This window comes from Miniopterus schreibersii (assembly GCF_964146895.1).
Source record: "Miniopterus schreibersii genome assembly, chromosome: 8".
Lineage (NCBI taxonomy): Eukaryota > Metazoa > Chordata > Mammalia > Chiroptera > Miniopteridae > Miniopterus > Miniopterus schreibersii.
Window position 1 is genome coordinate 54,740,293 of NC_138109.1, and position 20,171 is coordinate 54,760,463.

Genomic DNA, 20,171 nt, shown 5'->3' on the forward strand with positions numbered 1-20,171 from the left:
CCCCCACCCTCCAACACCCGGCCTTCTCCACACTGTTATCTATGTCCATGGGTTATGCATATATGCATATAAGTTCTAGTCTTTTTATTGCTTTACTGATCACCAATATGCTTATGACTCTCGGCCCCTCTTCCCCAACCCAATCTATTTAACTCCAGTTTTAATGCCCACCTCACTATATACACATTCTCCATTACACATATTATTTCTAAGTTCTCAGGAATCACCTTCCAGATGAAAATGTACATCTATTTTGCCCTTTGCTTCTCAAATACCCAGGGTGATCCTTTGTGGATTACTCTAGAAATAAGATTAAAGAAAAAAATATGACAAAGAGACCTGTGTTATGACAAACTTACAGTTCTACCTGTTGGGCCTGTTATACCTTCTCTGCCTAGGGGGCCAGTGTTTCCCTGTTGGAGTAAAAGGAAAACAGTTAGTCTCATTGCCAGTATAATTCAAAAAAATTCTAGAAAATTTCTTGTGCAATGGTAAAGTAGTCCATGTTTGCATAATTTCAGTTTTTATCATAAAATCTTATAGTATTAGCAGAAATCATAGTAATTTTTGACTTGTAGTGTGCACACAATTCTACATATTATAATATGTAGTTTAATATTAGGAGAGTTAAATCAGTATAATTCCTAACAAACTGATAAATCAGCATTACAATTTTTATGTATTGATAACTTTAATAATGCCATTTTATATGTGTGCCATTATATAAAAATGCAATTACTTTATAGAAAATGACTACACAGAGTGATAAACAAATTTTTGCATAAATTACAGATGTTGAAGGAACAGATGTTTGAGCGACATGCAGCATGGAATTGAAAGAAAGTATGAAAAAGAACCAGAGAGCATTCTACGCTCTTTGACAAACTATACTTCAGTTTCTTCATCTGCAAAATTAGAATGCCTACTTAATAGGGCCACTGTAAGAATTAAAAGTGACAAATGATTTTGAAACTGTAAGCTTTTATTTGATTATTACCATAACCTTGAATAAGCTGGATTTTTGGTCTACTCCTCCCAAACTAGGTATAGAACCTATCATCACTTGATAAATACAAACTACCTATGTTATTTTCCCTCAACCTCTACTTCAACTTCTACTGGCTGCAAATTTCATACTTTCTGCCTCACACTTAACCTGGAAAACATAAATGTAGATATCTTACAGATTTTCTCTTTTTCCACCTTCCGATAAGGTACAGAAAATACTTTTAATTGAGATAATTATAATGCCATGCAGTACATCAACAGATAGCTTTAATAGTAAGTTGGCCTAGAATGAGAGAAATTACCTGATACTCTAAAAGTAATCTAATGGAATCTCTTAAACACAAAGATTTTGGGTGATGAACACACAATGCCATCTACAGATCAAGTATTAAAGAACTGTACACTTTAAACCTACATAATTTTATTAACCAATGTTACCTCAAAACAAGTAATATAATTTAACAAAAAAACACAAGATTGACTTTAAGTAATAATTTGTAAATAGGGTGCCCAAATCTCAAAAATCTACAATCAAATCAAGAGAGTTGATATCTTAACCTAATAAAATATATCCTTCAGACTAGTTTATCACTGAAAAAAAAAAAAGGCAAGAAAGCTTTAATCTAATAAACTTGACTGTGATCTCATTTGTTAAAAAATAGAGAGGTTTACATGGACTCTAGAAAAAGTAGTCCAAAAGAGCCAAAAACTATGTTTATCTAAATGTGTCCAAAAGATGAGGTGCTATGGTTGGTACCAGTCAACTACTAAAAACATATTTGAAATGGAGGACAATTAATCCAGATTTCCTACTTTAATTAATTTAATTTACTTATTTATCAAATATTTATTGATTATTGAGCAAGAACATTCTATATTTTATTTATGCAATTAGCAAGCAACCTTCTAATATATAATTTGCTCAATCAGTTGTGAATTCAAATTCTGACTCAACATAAGAGCCATATGTGACCTTGAGCCACAGACTTAGTTTCAGAAATTCAGTTTTCCCACCTGCAAAATGGGGATAATAGCGTCTCTGACATGATTTTTGTGAGGATTAAATGATATAGGGGACACAAACTATACATCAGTACCTGGTACATAATAGTCTTTGGCTAAATATTAACTTATCAAGACTTTTCACTTGCCTCTGTAATACCTTAACAAAGGAATAGCCACACATAAATTAGTATTTGTGAGCTACTTACCAGAACTTTATTATTGGTGAGCAGATAAAATTTCTGGAGCTGCAAAGCAATATAGGCTTAGACCCTGGCCTAGAGATACCCAGAACTTGGTAAGACTCTGCTTAGGACAGATGCCAGGCAGGCAGCCAACTTCTCTTTGATAATACCAAGAAAGAAGTTAATTAATTGAGAACTTAATAAAATTAGAAGGAATGGGTTTTAATTAGTGGGGAACTTAATATATGTAAGAACTTGGAGCAATATTTATCATAGAGAAGCCTATCTTATATAACCCACTTGTGGGTAATCAAGAATTGGACTTTATATAAAAGCACCAACTTTTCATGGTTATTCAGAAATCATAAAAATAACTAATAAATTTGCACCTGAAGAAATGTTGAGAAGGGCCTTTAAATAAACATTTTCCATGACAACATGGCTCTTTGTATTATTGAAAAGAATTTGACTTTTCATTTAATATTCTGCACAAGACTGGTTTTCAGTTGTCAAGTTCTTCAAGATTCCTTTCTCCTGCATCTGAATCACTTTCCTTCTTCCTTTCTCTGCTCACTCTCTCCACCGTTGCCCTGCAGCTGCTGTAAGTCATACAGGTAAGAATTCTACTACTACAGTCAAACCACTGTTTAGCGTTGTATAGCTTTTTTTTTTCTTTTCAGTTTTATACATCATCTCATCAGTTAGGACACTGTGGTTAAGAAAAACAAAACAAAACAAAACAAAAACAAAAATAAAACAAAACCCCCAAAAGCAAAAAACAAAACAAAACCCCCAAAACAAAAACAAACAAACCAATAACCAGTAGCTACTAGTGGCTTATCTATCCTGTTTATATTCTCTACAGTTTGCAATTCCAGGCACTAAACAGCTAATTGGAGTTTTTCAGACCCTGATCTTTGCAGTTCTTTAAGCAGGCCCTCATTACTCTCTGGGATATCCACCCTTAAACTGGGGAAACAAAGCTACTGGGAAATATTTTTCAAAGTGTGGTCTGAGGAGCTCTGGTTATAGGAAAGCCCCCTCCAGGTGGTGCATGGGGGTGGTCTCTGGTTGTATTAATGCTTATAACATAACTCTGCTTTATGTTTTTGTTTCTAGGGTGAGTTAATAAATACATTATCCAGTATTCACATTAATTCTGATGATTATTTTTTTAAAGTGAGAACTGGGAAGAGTGGGTGGTCCATGGGGTCTTTTGCTCAAACTAATATATGAACTGAAAAAGGCTGAGAACCTCTGCATGTGCTCTAGTGAGTTTCTATACTAAAAGTCATTTTATAAAGTCATTAATTTGGAGTATATTAATTTTAGAGTTCTTAATCCCAATTCCTACAATCAGCAAATAATCACAGTTTCTGGGCAGATAGAATGACTTTACACTTACTCTCTGTCCAATAGGACCTTTCGGACCTGATATTCCAACAACACCAGCATCTCCCTCAGGACCCTAGAAACACAATAAAAAACAAAATGTCAATCTTTAGCTCTGCAGAAACATTTTACAAATGAAATCATCTTGTACCAACATCCTCAGAATTGTCTTTTAAAAAATGGACTGTGATAGTTAATGATGTACATGCTAAGTATTTTGGAGGAATTGTATTCAGGTCTGCAATTTACTTTGAAATACACCAAAAATGGATTGAGGGAGGGAGAGAGGGATGGATAGATGGATAGGTACATGATAAAGCAAGTAGAGTAAAATGTTAACAGAAAAATGAAGAGGAAGGGACAAAAGTAAATTATTCAATAAAATTGCTAGGAAAATATATAGTTACATAAGTTTTATCATTAACATATTCAGAGCTCAAATGTATAACTCTGTACTAACTGAAATTTTGCAGATTAAAAACATAAAAGCTCAAGTCAGAGACTAAATATTGGTATTTCAACATCTTTTTTTTTCTAGATAGCTAACAAATTATGTAAACATACTTTGGGGCCTGGGAATCCTTGGAAACCTGTCAAACCTTGAACACCATGTTCTCCCTGCAATGTGAATAGATATGATAATGATTATTGAGCAATGGTGTTCCAGTCTGTAGAGTGAGTGCTTAGTGAATTTCTGAGTTGGTACATACAGGCTGCCCTCTCAGGCCAAGCTCTCCACGTGGTCCTTGATCACCTTGTGCTCCTCGACGACCCCTTTTACCTTGAATTCCAGGTTGACCAGGTAGCCCTTGTTCACCCTATGGACAGGAAAAGAAAGGTGATCTTGACTTGAGAAACCCCCCAAAATATTAGCTTTTAAATGAAACCCAAATACAGGACCATCCTTAGGCATAGAATAAGGCACTGGGGAAGTCAAGTTCGGCATGATCATCCTCCCCACCAATATTTTCCATATAGGTAATATTTGATTATAATAAACAAGTGTAGCAGTGGGGAAATTGAATTTCAGAGACTGGAGTTGTAAGTGTGGAAAGAGGAGGGAAGGGGATTCCTACAAAGCTAGGAGGGGGGTAGTCAGGCTACAGAGAGGACAGTGAGGGTGTGGCTTGTGCATGTGGGTGTTTATATGTGATAAAACTTGTATTTTATTTGAATTGATACTCTCCTGTGTTTTCTTTACCACACAGAGGTTTCAGCTATGTGATACCAGAAACAGAGAAGTCCCCTGAAGTGTGAGCCCTGGTTCTTGTCACGATAATTGTTTCAATTCCATCATTAAGAAATGTCCATTAATCTGTTTCCTAAGGTTTCTTTGATATCAACTATCCTTTTCCCCTGAAAGTTCACTTTAAAGGTATATTAAATCACCATTATTTTATTTTTAAGTCAATTCTTTTTAAAACATATATTTATTTTGTTTTTGAAGTTAGAGTGGCCGTAGCTTTCACACCATTTCTAAAAATAAACTTAGGAATCAGGTGGAGTTTAGAGACAGGTTAATGAAAACATGATGCTTGGCAGATTTTGACCAAAGATTCTTTAAGATTAGCAAATTATCATTCACTGTCTTGAGACAAAGACATAGGGCTGGGACTTGACAAATGCGGGTTCTTTTTACTGCAGATTCACACATAGAGGTAGAGATCGTATTTCCTTTCCTACTTTTACTATTTGCTCAGCTACACTGAGTTTTAGTGGAAAGGGATATTTATGGTACAAACATTAACAGGAGGTTCAAACTGTAAACAGTAAGCATCTGGGTCATCATTTTCAGTTTACTGGTATAGGTCAGAATATCTGAAAATTCTTTAGAAGTGGAACTGTGAAAATAGAATTGAGTAGTAATGATGAGGGTGCCTTTGTCTAAATCCGAGGCTTTTATGAAATAGCTTTAGACACTGGACGAATGTCTTGGCTTGTCTGGGCCAATTCTGCATGGAGATATTTCTAAGAGAAATTCGTTTGGAAAGCCTATTGACATGTGACAATACTCTATGCAGGGAATGTTAATGCAAGACTTAATTACTGTCACTCTGACTCTAAGAAAGAGCCTGTACTCTTATCAGATTTATTAATTGGTTGGTTAGCTTCAGACTTAGAGAAACAGAAAGTTTATCTGAGAAACTGTGTATCTGGAAGTAAATAACGTTTTTCTGTTTTGGAGGAAAAGGTAATGACAGAAAGGGAAAAAACCACCAAAATAAATCAAAGAGCATTTTTAAAGCATTTTCCATCCTGGATTAATGAGTTGTTTTGGCAAATTACATGCATTGTAGCCATTACAGGAGATGAACATGTCAAGGCCACATACTTTCCTTTCTTCCTAATGTGTTTTTATTATTAGCCAAATTTCATTAAAAGCTATTAACCTTACCATCCTGTGATGTAGTCAATGAACTCAGGGCCAGTAAGCATGGTCAATACTGCTCATCCATCAGAACAAAACATTAAAGTACCTTTGGGCCTAGGGCTCCTGGGCTTCCTGGCAGGCCTGATGAACCCTTTGCTCCTCGAGGACCTGGAGACCCAGTCAGCCCTGTTCTTCCTGGGCTGCCTCTGATGCCCTAAATAACATGGATAAGAAATGAAAACTGGGGCAGTTCCTAGAAAAACCATCCAGAAGCTTAGTAAAATGTAGGAGGGGTTGGTCTTGTGAAATGCTGCTGTTAACACACTACCCAGGTTTGGGAGTTGTCCTGAGCCGCTTTCCCAAATAAGTGAAATGTTTAATGTTTTGGCCCACCTATCATCTCTAATTATAGTTAATGTAATGGTCTTGAGTTTTTAAAATGAAAACACTGAGACAGTACAAAGTCCACCAGTATCTTCTGACTTAAGTAGCATCTATGTGTGAAGTACATTCGTTGCATTCTAACTTTTTGTATTATATTCTGGTGTACATGAAAACTCTAATAACTGATTCATATCTCCTTAAGAAGAATATTTTGCCCTGGCCGGTGTGGCTCAGTTGGTTGAGTGTCATCCCTTGCACCTAAAAGTCACCTGTTCGATTCCCAGTCAGGACACATGCTCAGGTTATGGATTCAATCCCTGGTCAGGGTGCAGATGGGAGGCAACTGATGGATGTTTCTTTCTCACATCAATGTTTCTCTCTCTCCCTCTCCCTTCTTCTCTCTCTAAAAGAAAAAGCAATAAAAACATTTAAAAAAAAGAAGAATATTCTGATGGATGTTGACTTACTGTGGCAATCATTTCTCAAAATATACATAAATCGCATCATTATATTGTACACTTGAAACTAATACAATGATATATGTCAATTATATCTCAATAAAAAATGAGACTATTCTATTCCTGAATTACACATGATTCCTGAAAATTTACTACAAATAGTGTGATCGGGAATAAAGTTAACTGAGCAAACAGTATTTCCTCAAGGCCACATCTTAAAATAAGGTTGGCAAACTATGATTTGCAAGCCAAATCCAATCCATCACCTGTTTTTGTAGAGCTCGTGAGCTAAGAATAGTTTTTACATGTTTATGTGTTTAAAAATATCTAAAGGGCAATGTTTCAAGACGTAAAAATGACATGAAGTTAGAATTTCAGTTTCATTGGCACACGGCCATGCTCATTCACGTGTTGCCCACGGCCGGTGTGCACTGCGAGGCAGAGCTGAGCGCTGTGGCTGTGGCTGTGGCTGTGCCTGTGGCTGTGCCTGTGCCTGTGCCTGTGGCTGTGCCTGTGGCTGTGGCTGTGCCTGTGGCTGTGCCTGTGGCTGTGGCTGTGGCTGTGCCTGTGGCTGTGCCTGTGGCTGTGCCTGTGGCTGTGGCTGTGCCTGTGGCTGTGCCTGTGGCTGTGCCTGTGCCTGTGGCTGTGCCTGTGCCTGTGCCTGTGGCTGTGCCTGTGCCTGTGGCTGTGCCTGTGGCTGTGGCTGGCATGCGCTGCTCCGCGCTGCTGCTTCCTGCACTGCACACGGCAGTGACACAGTTAGACCTTGACAGTGTTTCAGTGGAGCATATGCTGACTTATTGTGACAATTTTATTTTACTTGTTTTAGCACCAGTGCATATCAGCCATGTCAAAACAATGAAAGAATAAAGAGTGAGTTTTGAATGCTGTGTGTTTAAAGCACGGCAAAGTGTAGATTATTTTCTTATCAAATCAGATGTCAGAGCATTGTGTGTTTTATCTGATGACTACAGTTGTGCTAAAAATAAAATGCAGTATATAACAACATTAGTAGACCTAGCATTTGACACAATATTCCTACTGCACAGGGAAATTAGGAAATTTAAAATGGAGTACCTTAACACGACAGAATTTCTCTACAAAAAAAAAGAAAAGAAAAGAAAGTTGCAACTAAAGTAAGTTTTTGGGTGGTTCATTTGTTGGCCCAGCAGGAAAGCCACTTTTTGATTTAATTAAATTATGCAGCAAAAATAAACTTGTTTAAGATTGCTAGCCTTTTGGTAAGAACAGTTGCTTAAAGTGTTGAGGGCATTGGAGCAACATCAAGAGTCAAGTAAAAAAACACACCAAAAAGCTTTGTGCAGTTTTCCTTGCCTCTTGTTGAATCCACAGATGTTACTACAGTAGTCCTGCCTTATCCAAAGGGCATGTGTTCCAAAACCCTGAGTGGGTGCCTGAAACGCATATAATACTGAACCCTATATTTTATACTATGGTTTTTCCTACACATACATACCTCTAATGCAGTTTAGTTTATAAATTAGGCACGGTAAAAGACTAACAATAACTTGTAATAAAACAATTGTAACAATATACTGTAATAAAAGTTACATGACTGTGGTCTTTCTCAAAATATTTCATTGTACTGCGCTCACCTTTTCACTTAAAGGAAGCGCTTTATGACTTGCCTTTAGCATATGTGAACTGCTAGCATCACTATTTTTGTGTTTTGGAGCCATTATTAAGTAAAATCAGGATTATTTGATAACAAGCACTGCCACCCCCAAGATCTGGCCAGGCCTTGCGTATCCTATCCCTGGAGGTATCAGAGAGGTAATTGGTGCCATAGAGAGAGGACATGCATCACAGGACAGATTATGCTGTGATTTTAGGGTACCACAACAGTCCAGAATGCTAAAAGGGTACCCCTTCATCTCACTTTACTTGTAATTTTAGAGACCCTTATTCTCCAACAGGGAAAAAAAAGTACCTTTCAGGTGACAATGGACATTCAGATACTGTTGAACACTCCTGAAGTCAATAGGGATGTTTGGCTGAGAATAATAAGAACCTTAGGATTAACTGTATGCTAGAAACTTTATTCTAGTTGCAGTGCTATCAGGCATTTAATAAAACACAATGAACATGCTCCAAGTTTTTTACTGTTCATGTTGGTTTCTTAGAGAGAAATTTGAGGACAGTAGCAGAGTGTTCTGTACAAATTTCCAAACAATGTTTCATACAAGTAAAGAACAAACATTTTTTATTATGAATACACAGATGGATGAGTAATTTTGCTTTCAAGAGAAACAGATGTTAATCCCTAGGCATTCTTTCCAATGTCTTAAAAATGATTTGACTAAAACCCATCAGCAAAGAGTAAGTCATTCTGAACAAATTTAAAAATAAATAAAATCACAATTATCAATTTGTTCAGAGATGCTGAAACCAATCAGCAATTTACCCAAGTCTAAAAAAAAGTTAATAGAATGATGTATATAATGTCTCATGGCCAGAGATTTCCATTATCCTCAGAGATGAGCCAAACTGCCTGCTTAAATTGTTTTTTATTTTATTGAGATATAATTGACGTAAAGTATTGTGTAAGTTTAGGTGTACAATGTGTTGGTTGGATACATTTATATTTTGCAATATGATTGATACAGTAGCCTAGCTAATACCTTTATCATGTTACATATTTATTATTTCTTTTTTTGTTTTTAGAACAGTTAAGATTTGGTCTCTGAGCACCTTTGAAGTTTATAGTACAGTATTGTTGACTATAATTACTGTGTTGTGCGTTAGCTCTCCTGAGCTTATTTATCTACAAGTTGTATATTTGTACCCTTAAATTGGTTTTGAACTTTGCAGGAAAGTGTCAGTTTTTGACAAGACTGAAACTGATGCCTGCTCAAGCCTTGGATTCTAAGTAAATACACATTTGGGTCAGAAATGACAACAATGTCAACCACAAGCACTATTTGCCTTCATTCCGGAACTGAATGGAAAGATCTGGGAAGGAAAAGGGGCTACATCCACAAATTTACAGACACGGAGACAGATTTTGGAATGACGACGACTGGTTTGTACATAATAGTGAAACATAGCAAAGAGAATGTCACGTTGTTACTCCTCAGACCCCTTGGTTTAGGTGCCTTAGTCTCATTAGGATTGAAACAAATACATTAATAAATAAGAAAAAACGGTTTATTATAGGCAACAGTAGAAATCCACATTTGAGAGAGGATTAACAAAAGAATACTATCTTAAAAATTACGTTGAGTGAAATAAGAAATATTTTTATGTTAAGTTGATTGATTTTTCCACAGTAGAATAAATTTAAAATGACACTGAACTTCAAATTAGTTGATGCTTTTCTTTAAAATACTACCCTTGAAATTACTAGGAAAACAGTTTTTTTCCTTTCCCTACTGCCAAGCACCTTCTGTGCCCACAGTATGATGTTGATATAGTTATTTGCTGTGTGAGAATATAGTAATTAAAATTAATTTACTTTCTATAGTACAAAAAATAACTATGATGCCCTGATGGTTTTTTTTTTACATTATTAGGCAACATATAAACCGTATTTTTGGTTAAGTCAGCAAACCAATGAGTTATAAAAGTAATACTTTGCTTCCTTTACTCCAAGGTACTAAAAACACTTCTGTTTAAGTATGAATTTCTCATTTTATTTGGTTTACTAAATATATCCCTCTTAGGAAAGAATTGGCTGTTTAAAAATATGTGGGAAAGTATTATTAGGTGATTATATGCATGGCTACATTATACATACATAATGTAGCATTCATATGTTTTCCTACAGTGCCAATCATTAATAATATGGCCAAATGCTGGAAATAAGATTTATGAATGAGCTATATACTAAAATTAAGAGGTGACTTTAACTTTTAATCTCTAAATGTGTTAAAACTTATGGAACTCAGAGCAGGGTTGAGGCAGGTCTTAAGGTTGTAAAGACAGGTCTGCTTGACTTAGGTCCATTCCCAAGAAGAGTATACAAAACTAACTCTGCTCAGCCTTAATGGATACAGGCATTTCAACATTGTATTACCTCACAGAAATTGTTTACACATTTCCATTAGATCTACTGGTAGTTTATCAATCCTGCAAAATGGACAGTGCAAATGGCACTATAATATTGGACAAAATTAGTATATCAGATGAAATCTCTACCCAGGTCTTAACTCATACTTGCAGGACTAATGGGGACTGAAAGAGGGTATTTCATCTATACTTCAGCTCTTAGATATGTCTAGGCTCACATCACTATGAAAAATTAAATATCCATATTTTATTTCAAAAATAACAAATCTATCTCCATACTATCTTATTCAATCCTCTGATGACCCTGTGAAGATGCCGAACTATTCCTGACTACAGGTTTTTCATTTTAGTTCCTTCCTAAGGTATGTTCTCCCCTCATTCTTTATATACCTGGCTCCATCTTATATAACCTTCTCAGTGATGCCTCCACAGTCTGCCTTGTCCATAATGTTTCCCAATAGGTATCAAAACCCTATTTATTTTATTCATACCACTTAACATAATTCAGAATTAACTAATTTGTTTATTTATATATTACTACTCAATTACTTGGTTGATCCATTGTAATTTTTTGGGGGGGGGTAAAAAATAGTAAAATGTCAATCATTTCTTGCTGTTCCATGTATGTACCACGAGGGCAGTTCTTAGCCCATCTTGCCCACTGCTCTATTCCCTAATTCCTGGCTCATACTAGGCACTAAACAAATATTTGTTGAATGAATACATGTTAGCTTAACCATGAATATTTAATATTATTAAAAAACAATTCACTAAGTCCATGCAGTGTACTAAGCATTTCACATGCAATATCTTATTTGATTCTCATAAAAAAAACGTATGAATTATATATTATTGTACTTATTTTATAGATGATGTTTAAGACGTTAAGTAACACATCTTAATTTTAAACTCAGGTCTCCAAAGTCATAGTTATTATGCAAAGAACATTCATTCCTCAAATATTTATTGGGCTTCTTCTATGGGTCTGACATGGAGCTAGGTGCTGGACATAGAGAGAGATAAAATACAATTCCAGTTCTACAGGCGTTTATAATCTCTTGGGGAAGAAAGACATGAAGATAAGTAAGAGAAGCCATATAATCCAGGCTCTGACGAAGCAGAGTACAGAGTGTGCAGAAGTTCAGAGCAGGCCTGCTCAACTCTGAGTGTGGAGTCCACGGAAGAGTGCCTGAAAGGAGGTACCAGTTCCGTTTAGTCCTGGAAGATCAAAAAGTTGTTTATCCTAAAGTTAGAGGGCAAGATTGAAGAGCTTTCCAAGCAGAGGGAATAAAATGTATGAACAAAGACATGAAAGTGAGTGAATACACAGAATTTGGGGGATGTCTAAGAATCAAGCCTACGGACTTGAAAGAGTGTAGCATAGTGGCTAAGAACACATGCTCTGAATTTAGAGGCCTAATTTTGAATTCTGGTTTTATTATTTGTTGTCTGTGTGACCTTGGGCCAGTTACTTATCTCTCTGAGTCCCAGCTGCCTTTTCTGTGAACTGGAGATAATAGGTTTACCTACTTCGTGGGGGGTGTTTGTAAGGATTAAGTAACTTCATAGATATTTACCATGTGGAATACCACCTGACACATAACAAGCATTTAATAATTGTTTGCTGTTATGGTGACTGAAATGCACAGCACCTGTGAGGAGAAAGGTAGAACGTAAGGCTGGATATGTAAACAGAGGCCAGAGTATGAAGGAGCAACATTCCACAAAGAGTATGAACTTGACTGGATTGGGTGGGAGTCATTAAAGATTCAACTAGAAGAGCTAACCCTTTAGCAAACCTTTCGTCTTGTTGCTAATAAGCAGCCAAACAGATTGAGCTTCCTCTGCTCTGGAAGATTTCCTAATGAGCAGAAAATGGGCCAAAACAAGCAGGGGGAGAAAGGGAGAAAGTGGTGACCAGGATAAGCCAAAACTGGATAATCAATCTTTTAACAATCAAGAGTTGACAGGATTTGCTGGCCAATGAAGGTATGTTTCTTCAAAATACTGAGAAGAAATATAAATGTATCTTCTTAGAAAGAGAAATTTCTTTAGTGTGACTAATTCATGGACTAGAGAACCCACAGCCCAGATAGGTGGTAGGGCTGCTGGTGTTTCTAATAGAAGCTCCCACGGTGGTCCTGCTGCTCTAGGCTTGGATTATGAGTGGACTGACGAAGTGTGGTTTCCTTCTTATGCTGGACACAATGACAAGAGGGAAACTCAAACCTTTCAATGTTTTTAGGACAAGCATCTCATTTGAGGCAACATTTATGCCTGTGTTCACCTGACAAACTGCAAAGTCAAGATTGAAAGGCCTGGATTTGTCCTAAATCAACTTGGTAGTTTTGTTTCTTTCCCTCCTTCCCAATAACCAATTTTATTAGCTGCAGAAATAACAACAACAAAAAAGACTGGTAAGCCTTCATTTTGATGACAAATGGATTTATGATCTTTGCAGAGAAAAGTTGTTTTTCTTTTTCATAAATGATTGAAGCACTATGCTTGTTCAGAAGTCCAACCCAATGAAAACAGCATGTAGACTCCTTTACTACAGATGTGCTCAGTTGACTAGTCTCAAAACTCATTTCTACAGAAGGAAATTCACACAGGCAACTGTGAACCTCCCCAATACCGTCCTTTGGTTATAGTCACATGACCTTGAAAAAAACCATTGGAAATGAAGAGTGAATATGCCAGGAATTCTTAACTCCTTGGCCACATTAAAAAAAAACAAACCCTCAAAAAAACAAGCCCTGGCTGGTGTTCCCAGAGGTTGGAGCATCAGCCCACACACAAAGGGTCGAGATTTCTGCTCAAGGGTACGTACCTGGGTTGCAGGTTTGATCCCTGGCCCGGTCAGGGCAGCCAATCAATGTGTCTCTCTCACATCAATGTTTCTATCTCTCTCTCCCCTCTCCCCCTCCCTTCCACTCTCTTTAAAAATCAGTTGGAAAAAGAATATCCTCGGGTGAAGATTAACAATAAAATAAAAAAAAAAATAAATTCCTCTTTCTTTAAAAGAAAAAAACCAACACACAAAAACCCCAAAAACAAAACAAAAAAACCCCCAAAGAACATTGTTTAGGAAAATCAGGCAGTTGCATAATGCTAGAAATCCCAGAATAAATATTTTTCTCAGTGGAAAAATCCAGCAGTCTTCAAAGGTAAGCCAAAAAACACCACAGTGCCATGATTGAAAAAAAAAAAAAAGGCCACTGGAAAGAAGACATCCTTATCCTTTGTTGAAAAGATCCCAGGACATTTGCTAGTATTTAGAAACTGCATTACTTACTCTCTGAAGCAGTTTTTCTATAAACACAGGTTTTAGAAGTGATTATCTCAGAAATCAGGTTCCCTAATGACCAGCTTAGCCACTGCTACCTAATTTCATTAAACAGACATTGTCACTCCACTTTGACAGCAAATATTCACTCTACAGGGAGCAGAGACATCAGGAGAAACGATTTCCATATTCATAAATAACAAAGTAAAGCTTAGGGTTAAAAGGGGAATTCCTAGGGGAAAAGTTATTGTTTTTATTTTGATGAATGTGAAACACTTCAATACTTAATGACAGCCTACATGTAAAATTTTTCTAACTTATTCTTACAAAAAGCTAAAAAGTAGGATATGATGATTTATGATCTGATAAATCATTGCTTACTAACTGCAATACCAGACAGCATTCAACTTCATGGCCCTGAGAGGTATTCAACATTATTGTGATTCATTCCAATTTCTTTCATCATGAAATTCAATGAGTTTTTTATACTAGCCATATGTAAGGGGACATGTGGTTCAGAATCTGTTTGCTAAAAATGACTTGTCACTAGGAGAATAGCTTAGGAAATGGAGCTGGAATATGCAGGTTTTGTTGTCCTGCCAGTTCATACTTTCAGATTCTCCTTCTTTTGATGATGGCTTCAGCCTCTCCATCTCTTCAAGGTCCTTCTAGCATTTAAATAGGGCCAAAGTTCTCTCATTTAAAAAATACTTTCTACCTGAATCTCAGTTTCTTCTCTAGCTTTTGCCCTACTTTCTCCTTCAGAGCCAAATTTCTCCACTGAATTGTCTGAATACCTTGATTCTCTCCTTGGTTTCCCCTCAAGCACTCCAATCCTGTTTCTACCCCGCCTCATCAAGTCAAACGGTTATTTGCTAAAGTTAAGAATGACCTTCATATGCTAAGACACAATGGTTATAATTTCATCTTACTAGTTTCCTATATTAGTCAGGGTCCTTAGTTGCAGACACCGGACACCAACCTTGGATAATTTAAGCAGAAATTTACTGAAAAGACAAAGAGTAGCTCATACAATCACTAATAAACCTGGAAAAGCAGGTTTGAAAAATGGATAGAATTAAAGGGAGGCAAGGCAGCCTGAACTTGGACACTGCGGTGTGCACCAGGCCTGGAAGCTGAGGGCTGCTGATGTTCCTGCCACAGCCAGCAGAGCAGAATCATCACTGTCACTGCTGCTATGCATCACCAGCTGCCCAAGTGAAGGCCTCGGTGCGTATGTAAAACAGGTTGGTGAGGTTCAGTCAGGGGCCTACATCCTTGTTTCAAAGAGGGACTGACCGGGAAGTGAGAGTCTGAAACTTTTTACTTCTGTAGTAGAAGCTAGTCTCCCACCAAGACTAACAAAAAGAGTAAACACAAAAATTTCTAAACATAAAAATGGGCTTAAGATGCTGAGTAGTCAAAACAGCAAAAATGAAATGAATAAAGAAATGCCCAGCGCACTCTCAGGGTGACTGGATATCGCGATGCCTCTGTCTCCTCTCTCCCATCATCTCCCCATCTGTTTCCGTTGCACTCTCCTCTTCCTCCTTCACCTGACTTCCGAATGACGGAATTCCTCACGCTTGATTCTGGACCTTTCCATTGTTCAAGTCATAGTTTTGTTTGCTTTTTTTCATTTGCTCCCCAAATCTTTCCACTGCCCCTTCCCTATCTCGCCATTTGGTTGGGAGCCTGACCTTGATGGGTTGCATAATCTGAGTTCTCTTGTCCTCTGACTTGTAGCTGGGGTTGGCCAGTGGGATGCACCACTAGGGTATGGAAGGGTGAACAGAGAGAGAGGGCATATATTTATTTCTCCCATATCCTCCCAGCTTTGCTATTCTGCCAGTGGCTGGATTACTTTCAGCTATGGCTCCTGTGAGGTGCCCCTTTTCCAACAACTTCACTTCTCCGCTTGACTCTCAACTTGACATTATGTCTTTCCTTTAACCTTTCAGGTCTAAGCGTGGCAACCACTCCCTACTGTTGATAGTCTCAAAGTTCCCCCAACATTCTTTATTGGCTGTCTTAACCTTGTATGAATTTCTCTAAATAGTCTCTTAAAAATTCCAGTTGAGTATTCCATCTACTTTCTAACCGTACTCTGAAGTAGTGCATTTTTATATGTTGATGACTCTTAAGTTAGTATTTGACCTCCTCTCTGAGCTCTAGCCTACAATATCTAATTACTGACTTATCTCCACTTGAATATCATAACCTTACTCATAAAACTTGGGCTTCCTTCAGTCTTATTTTTTTTAGTGATGGTCACTACAGTGCACTGAGTTAGAAACTTGCAAGAGCTAGAAATATGGAAGTTATCCTTGATACCTTTCTCCCTCCTTCACCTCCCATAATCTAATATAAAATCTTGTTAAAGCTACCTCCTAAATACCACCTAAAACCATCTACTTCTTTCCATTTCCACCCCACCAGTCTAGTCTAAACCATGAATACATAGCCTGGAACACTGCAGTAAACAGTCTTCTTACTAGTCTTCTGCATCTAATCTTTCCCCCTCCCAACCCATTTTCCATATTGGAGCCATAGGGAGTCCTTTAAAAATGTAAAATTGGATAATGTCCCTCCTAAGCTTAAACCTCAATGGGTTCTTACTGTCTTTAAATAATGCTCAATATTCTTAATCTGTCCTTCAATATCCATCATGATGTGTCCCTTATGTACCTGAACAGAATGAAACTCTCTCTCCCTACACCTTGCTCACTAAACTTTAGCTTCCAACTGGTCTTGTTATGGTTCTTCAGACACACAATGTTCTCCTAGCTTGGTGTATGCTGTTATCTCTACCTGGAATGTTTCTTTGCTGCTCCCCAACACAATTACTATTCCTTATTTACTAACTCTTACTTATTACTCAGCGTTATCTCTTCTCCCTCCTCCCTCATATAACATCATTTTACATAATAGTAAATTACGTAAGGTATAATTGACATAAGGTAAGTTGGCATAAAGGATACATCCATGGCCCTGACCAGGTAGCTCAGTTGGTTAGAGAGTCATCCTGATGTGCCAAGGTTGTAGGTTCAATCCCCGGTCAGGGAACATACAAGAAACAAGCAATGAATGCATAAATAAGTGGAAAAACAAATCGATGTTTCTCTCTCTCTCCCCCTTCTTATCTCTCTCTAAAATCAGTTTAAAAAAAGAATACACCTGTGAAATCATTATCACAAGCAAGATAACATATCGACTCTCCCAAAAATGTTTCCTGTTCCTCTTTAAGCCATCCTTGCCATGCCTCCCAACATTCCTTGCCAGGAAACCACTAATTTACTTTCTGTCACTATAGAATAGCTTACAATTTCTAGAACTTATGTAAGTAGAGTCATACAGTATGTGCTCTTTTTAGTCTGCTTTTTAAAAAAACTTGGCATATCTATTTTGAGATCAATGCATGTGGAAGCATGTATCAATAGCTCAGTCTTTTTATTGCAGACTATTATTTCATTGTACATATGTACCACAACTTGTTTAGCAATTCATCTCTTGATGGACATTTGGGTTGCTTCCAGTTTGGGGCTATTACAAGAAAGCTGCTATTAATATTTATGTGCAAGTTTTTATGTGGACATAAGCTTTCATTTCTCTTGGCTAGGAGTGAAATGGCTGGGTTATATGATGGGTGTGTTTAATGTTGTAAGATACTGCCAATGTATAGGATAATTGACATCTTAATAGTATTGAGTCTTCTGATCCATTAACATAGAACATATACCACTTATTTAGGTCTTCTTTAAGTTCTGTCAATAATGTTTTATGGTTTTTAGCATACAGGTTTGTGCATTTTGCAGGGGTTAGATTATCCCATTTTGATGCTATTGTAAGAGCTGCTTTTAAATGCCAATTTCTGATTGTTTATTGTTAGGATATCTTTTTAGTATATAGAAATGCAATTCAGTTTTCTATATTCATCTTGCATCCTAAATTTGCTTATTATTTATTAATTTATTAACTTATTTTAAAGATTTGAGCTCCTTTTAAGATCAAGATCTCAAATGAAAGCCCTCTTTTAACCAGACTGATGTTAATAGCATAATTCTACAGCTATTTTTATTAAAAACATTAGCCTGGCTGTCAAAGTTTTCTGGGCCCTAACCTGATGCTCTGATGTTTGACATTTTGCCTCTAAATAAACAGAAACCATGTTAAGACTCTTTAATAACACTCACCTTTTCAGATAGAATCTAGGCAGATATTTATTTCTAAAATAAAATAAGTTGATTACATCATAGTTTCATAGTTGTTTTTTAAATGAGATAACTCATCATAGTGAATGAAGAATAGTAATTTGGGTTTGGGTTTAGATACAGCATCATGCTACATATGATAAACTAGGATTAATTTATTATTTAAGAAGAGAAAAACAGATAGACATACACAGATAACAGAAACATACAAGGGTAAACTTTCCTGGGTTCTTGAAAAATATGTGGTTAATTGCCCTGGCCAGGTGCTCAGTTGGTTGGAGTATCACCCTACATGCCAAGAAGTTACAGGTTTGACTCCTGGTTGGGGTGCGTATGAGAGGCAACTGATTAACATTTCTCTCATATTAATGTTTCCTTGGGTGAGGATTTTAAAAAATGTAGTTAATTATTCTATTTTGAATGAAGAAAACATGGAATAATAAAAATATCTTGATTATGATGATATGAGGGAAGGAAAGGAGAAATGGCCAAATGAAGATAAAATATGGTTTTTTAAATTTCTGATGACATAAGATAGAAGTTTTATAGAAAAATAAGAGAGAATCTATATCATTGCATCACCACCAGATAAAATGAAAGAAAATATTCACACAATTTTTGTACAGTAAAGCAGTTGAGGCTGTAAAAGGGAAAGTAATTTTTGGCAGAACCTGCCTTTAGGTACCGCCGAGGAGGGAATGTTCCAAAGGTGATTTCTGATGAACTGAAAACATAGCCCCTAAAACTTCCCTTCCTTATGGTCCCTATTTACAAGATTTTAAATGGGTAAAATAAAAAATATGTGCTATTTGATATAAAATATCCAAATGAATGTACCCATTGACACTCTGGAAATCATCAACACAAATCCAAAATAACTATTAAATAAATGAGTGGCTTAATCTGAGCCAATGTCAAAGCTAAGAAGGACAGCCGGAATACCAAGGTCTAGCAATGAGACACTAAGCATAAAGAATAAAAGGCAAAGAAATATTTAGTCTACTCACAGGACGTCCCTGTTTTCCTGGGAGCCCAACTTTTCCAGGGTTTCCTGAAATGCCATCTGTTCCGTGGTATCCTTGCTGGCCCTTTGGCCCAGGTAGGCCTGGAAGTCCCTTGGTAATTAAAAATTACTCGGATTACAGAGAGACAATGTACAGATGATTAAATAACAAATACCTTTCTATTTATGAGGGGAGGGGTGCTTACATTTTTAATACCCTGTCCCTGGATAAATTTTCCTGTTTCTTGGATTCCTTAATGATTTACTATTTGGATTCAACAGATCAGGTCACCATCTTTAAAAGTTCCCTAAACAAAATGCCAAGCTAATCAGCAGTTTACTGTGCATCCTTTTCAGTTTTAGCCTAATTCTCTGGTATTTCTCAGTGTGCCGGCCCACGCTTTATCCAGCTATAGAGAAAAGATTGGCTATGTCACCTGTAAGCTTAGGATATAGGCTGCCGTTCACTATCTACAAAACCTTGTATTACATTATTTTCCTAAGAAACAAATTATGGCTCTTTTTGTTGCCACTTCGAATTAGATAATTACATGACTGAGTAAAGGTCTGAACAATTCCCTACTCTTGGGAAACTGGATTTTATCTGTACGAATCTCTGATCTGAATGTGTTACAATTTATGTCTATTTTCTCTCCATTTTTGAACCAACACAGGCCACACCCAAAGCAGTACTCTAGCCCATGGCTAGGGAAGGCCAGCAGGAAATCTTGGCTAATAAGGCAGTCAACACATATTTGCCTCGTCAGAGGAGGAAACTGATGGCTAAGGTAAAATTAATTTTTGTTCTGTGATGAAAGAGTTTAAAAATTTTTTTCTAAGGC

General features: G+C 36.8%; 1 protein-coding gene across 1 annotated transcript in view; it reads right to left on the reverse strand.

Annotated features, from left to right (window-relative positions):
- Positions 1–20,171, reverse strand: part of COL24A1 (collagen type XXIV alpha 1 chain) — a 250,825-nt gene that overhangs the window by 28,036 nt on the left and 202,618 nt on the right. Inside the window, exons 48-53 of the mRNA XM_081145974.1 lie at positions 19,334–19,441; positions 6,065–6,172; positions 4,298–4,405; positions 4,152–4,205; positions 3,601–3,663; positions 360–413 (exon numbers count right to left, since the gene is read on the reverse strand). Of these exons, the coding sequence (XP_081002100.1) occupies positions 360–413; positions 3,601–3,663; positions 4,152–4,205; positions 4,298–4,405; positions 6,065–6,172; positions 19,334–19,441 (495 nt within the window). The remainder of the gene's footprint in view (positions 1–359; positions 414–3,600; positions 3,664–4,151; positions 4,206–4,297; positions 4,406–6,064; positions 6,173–19,333; positions 19,442–20,171) is intronic.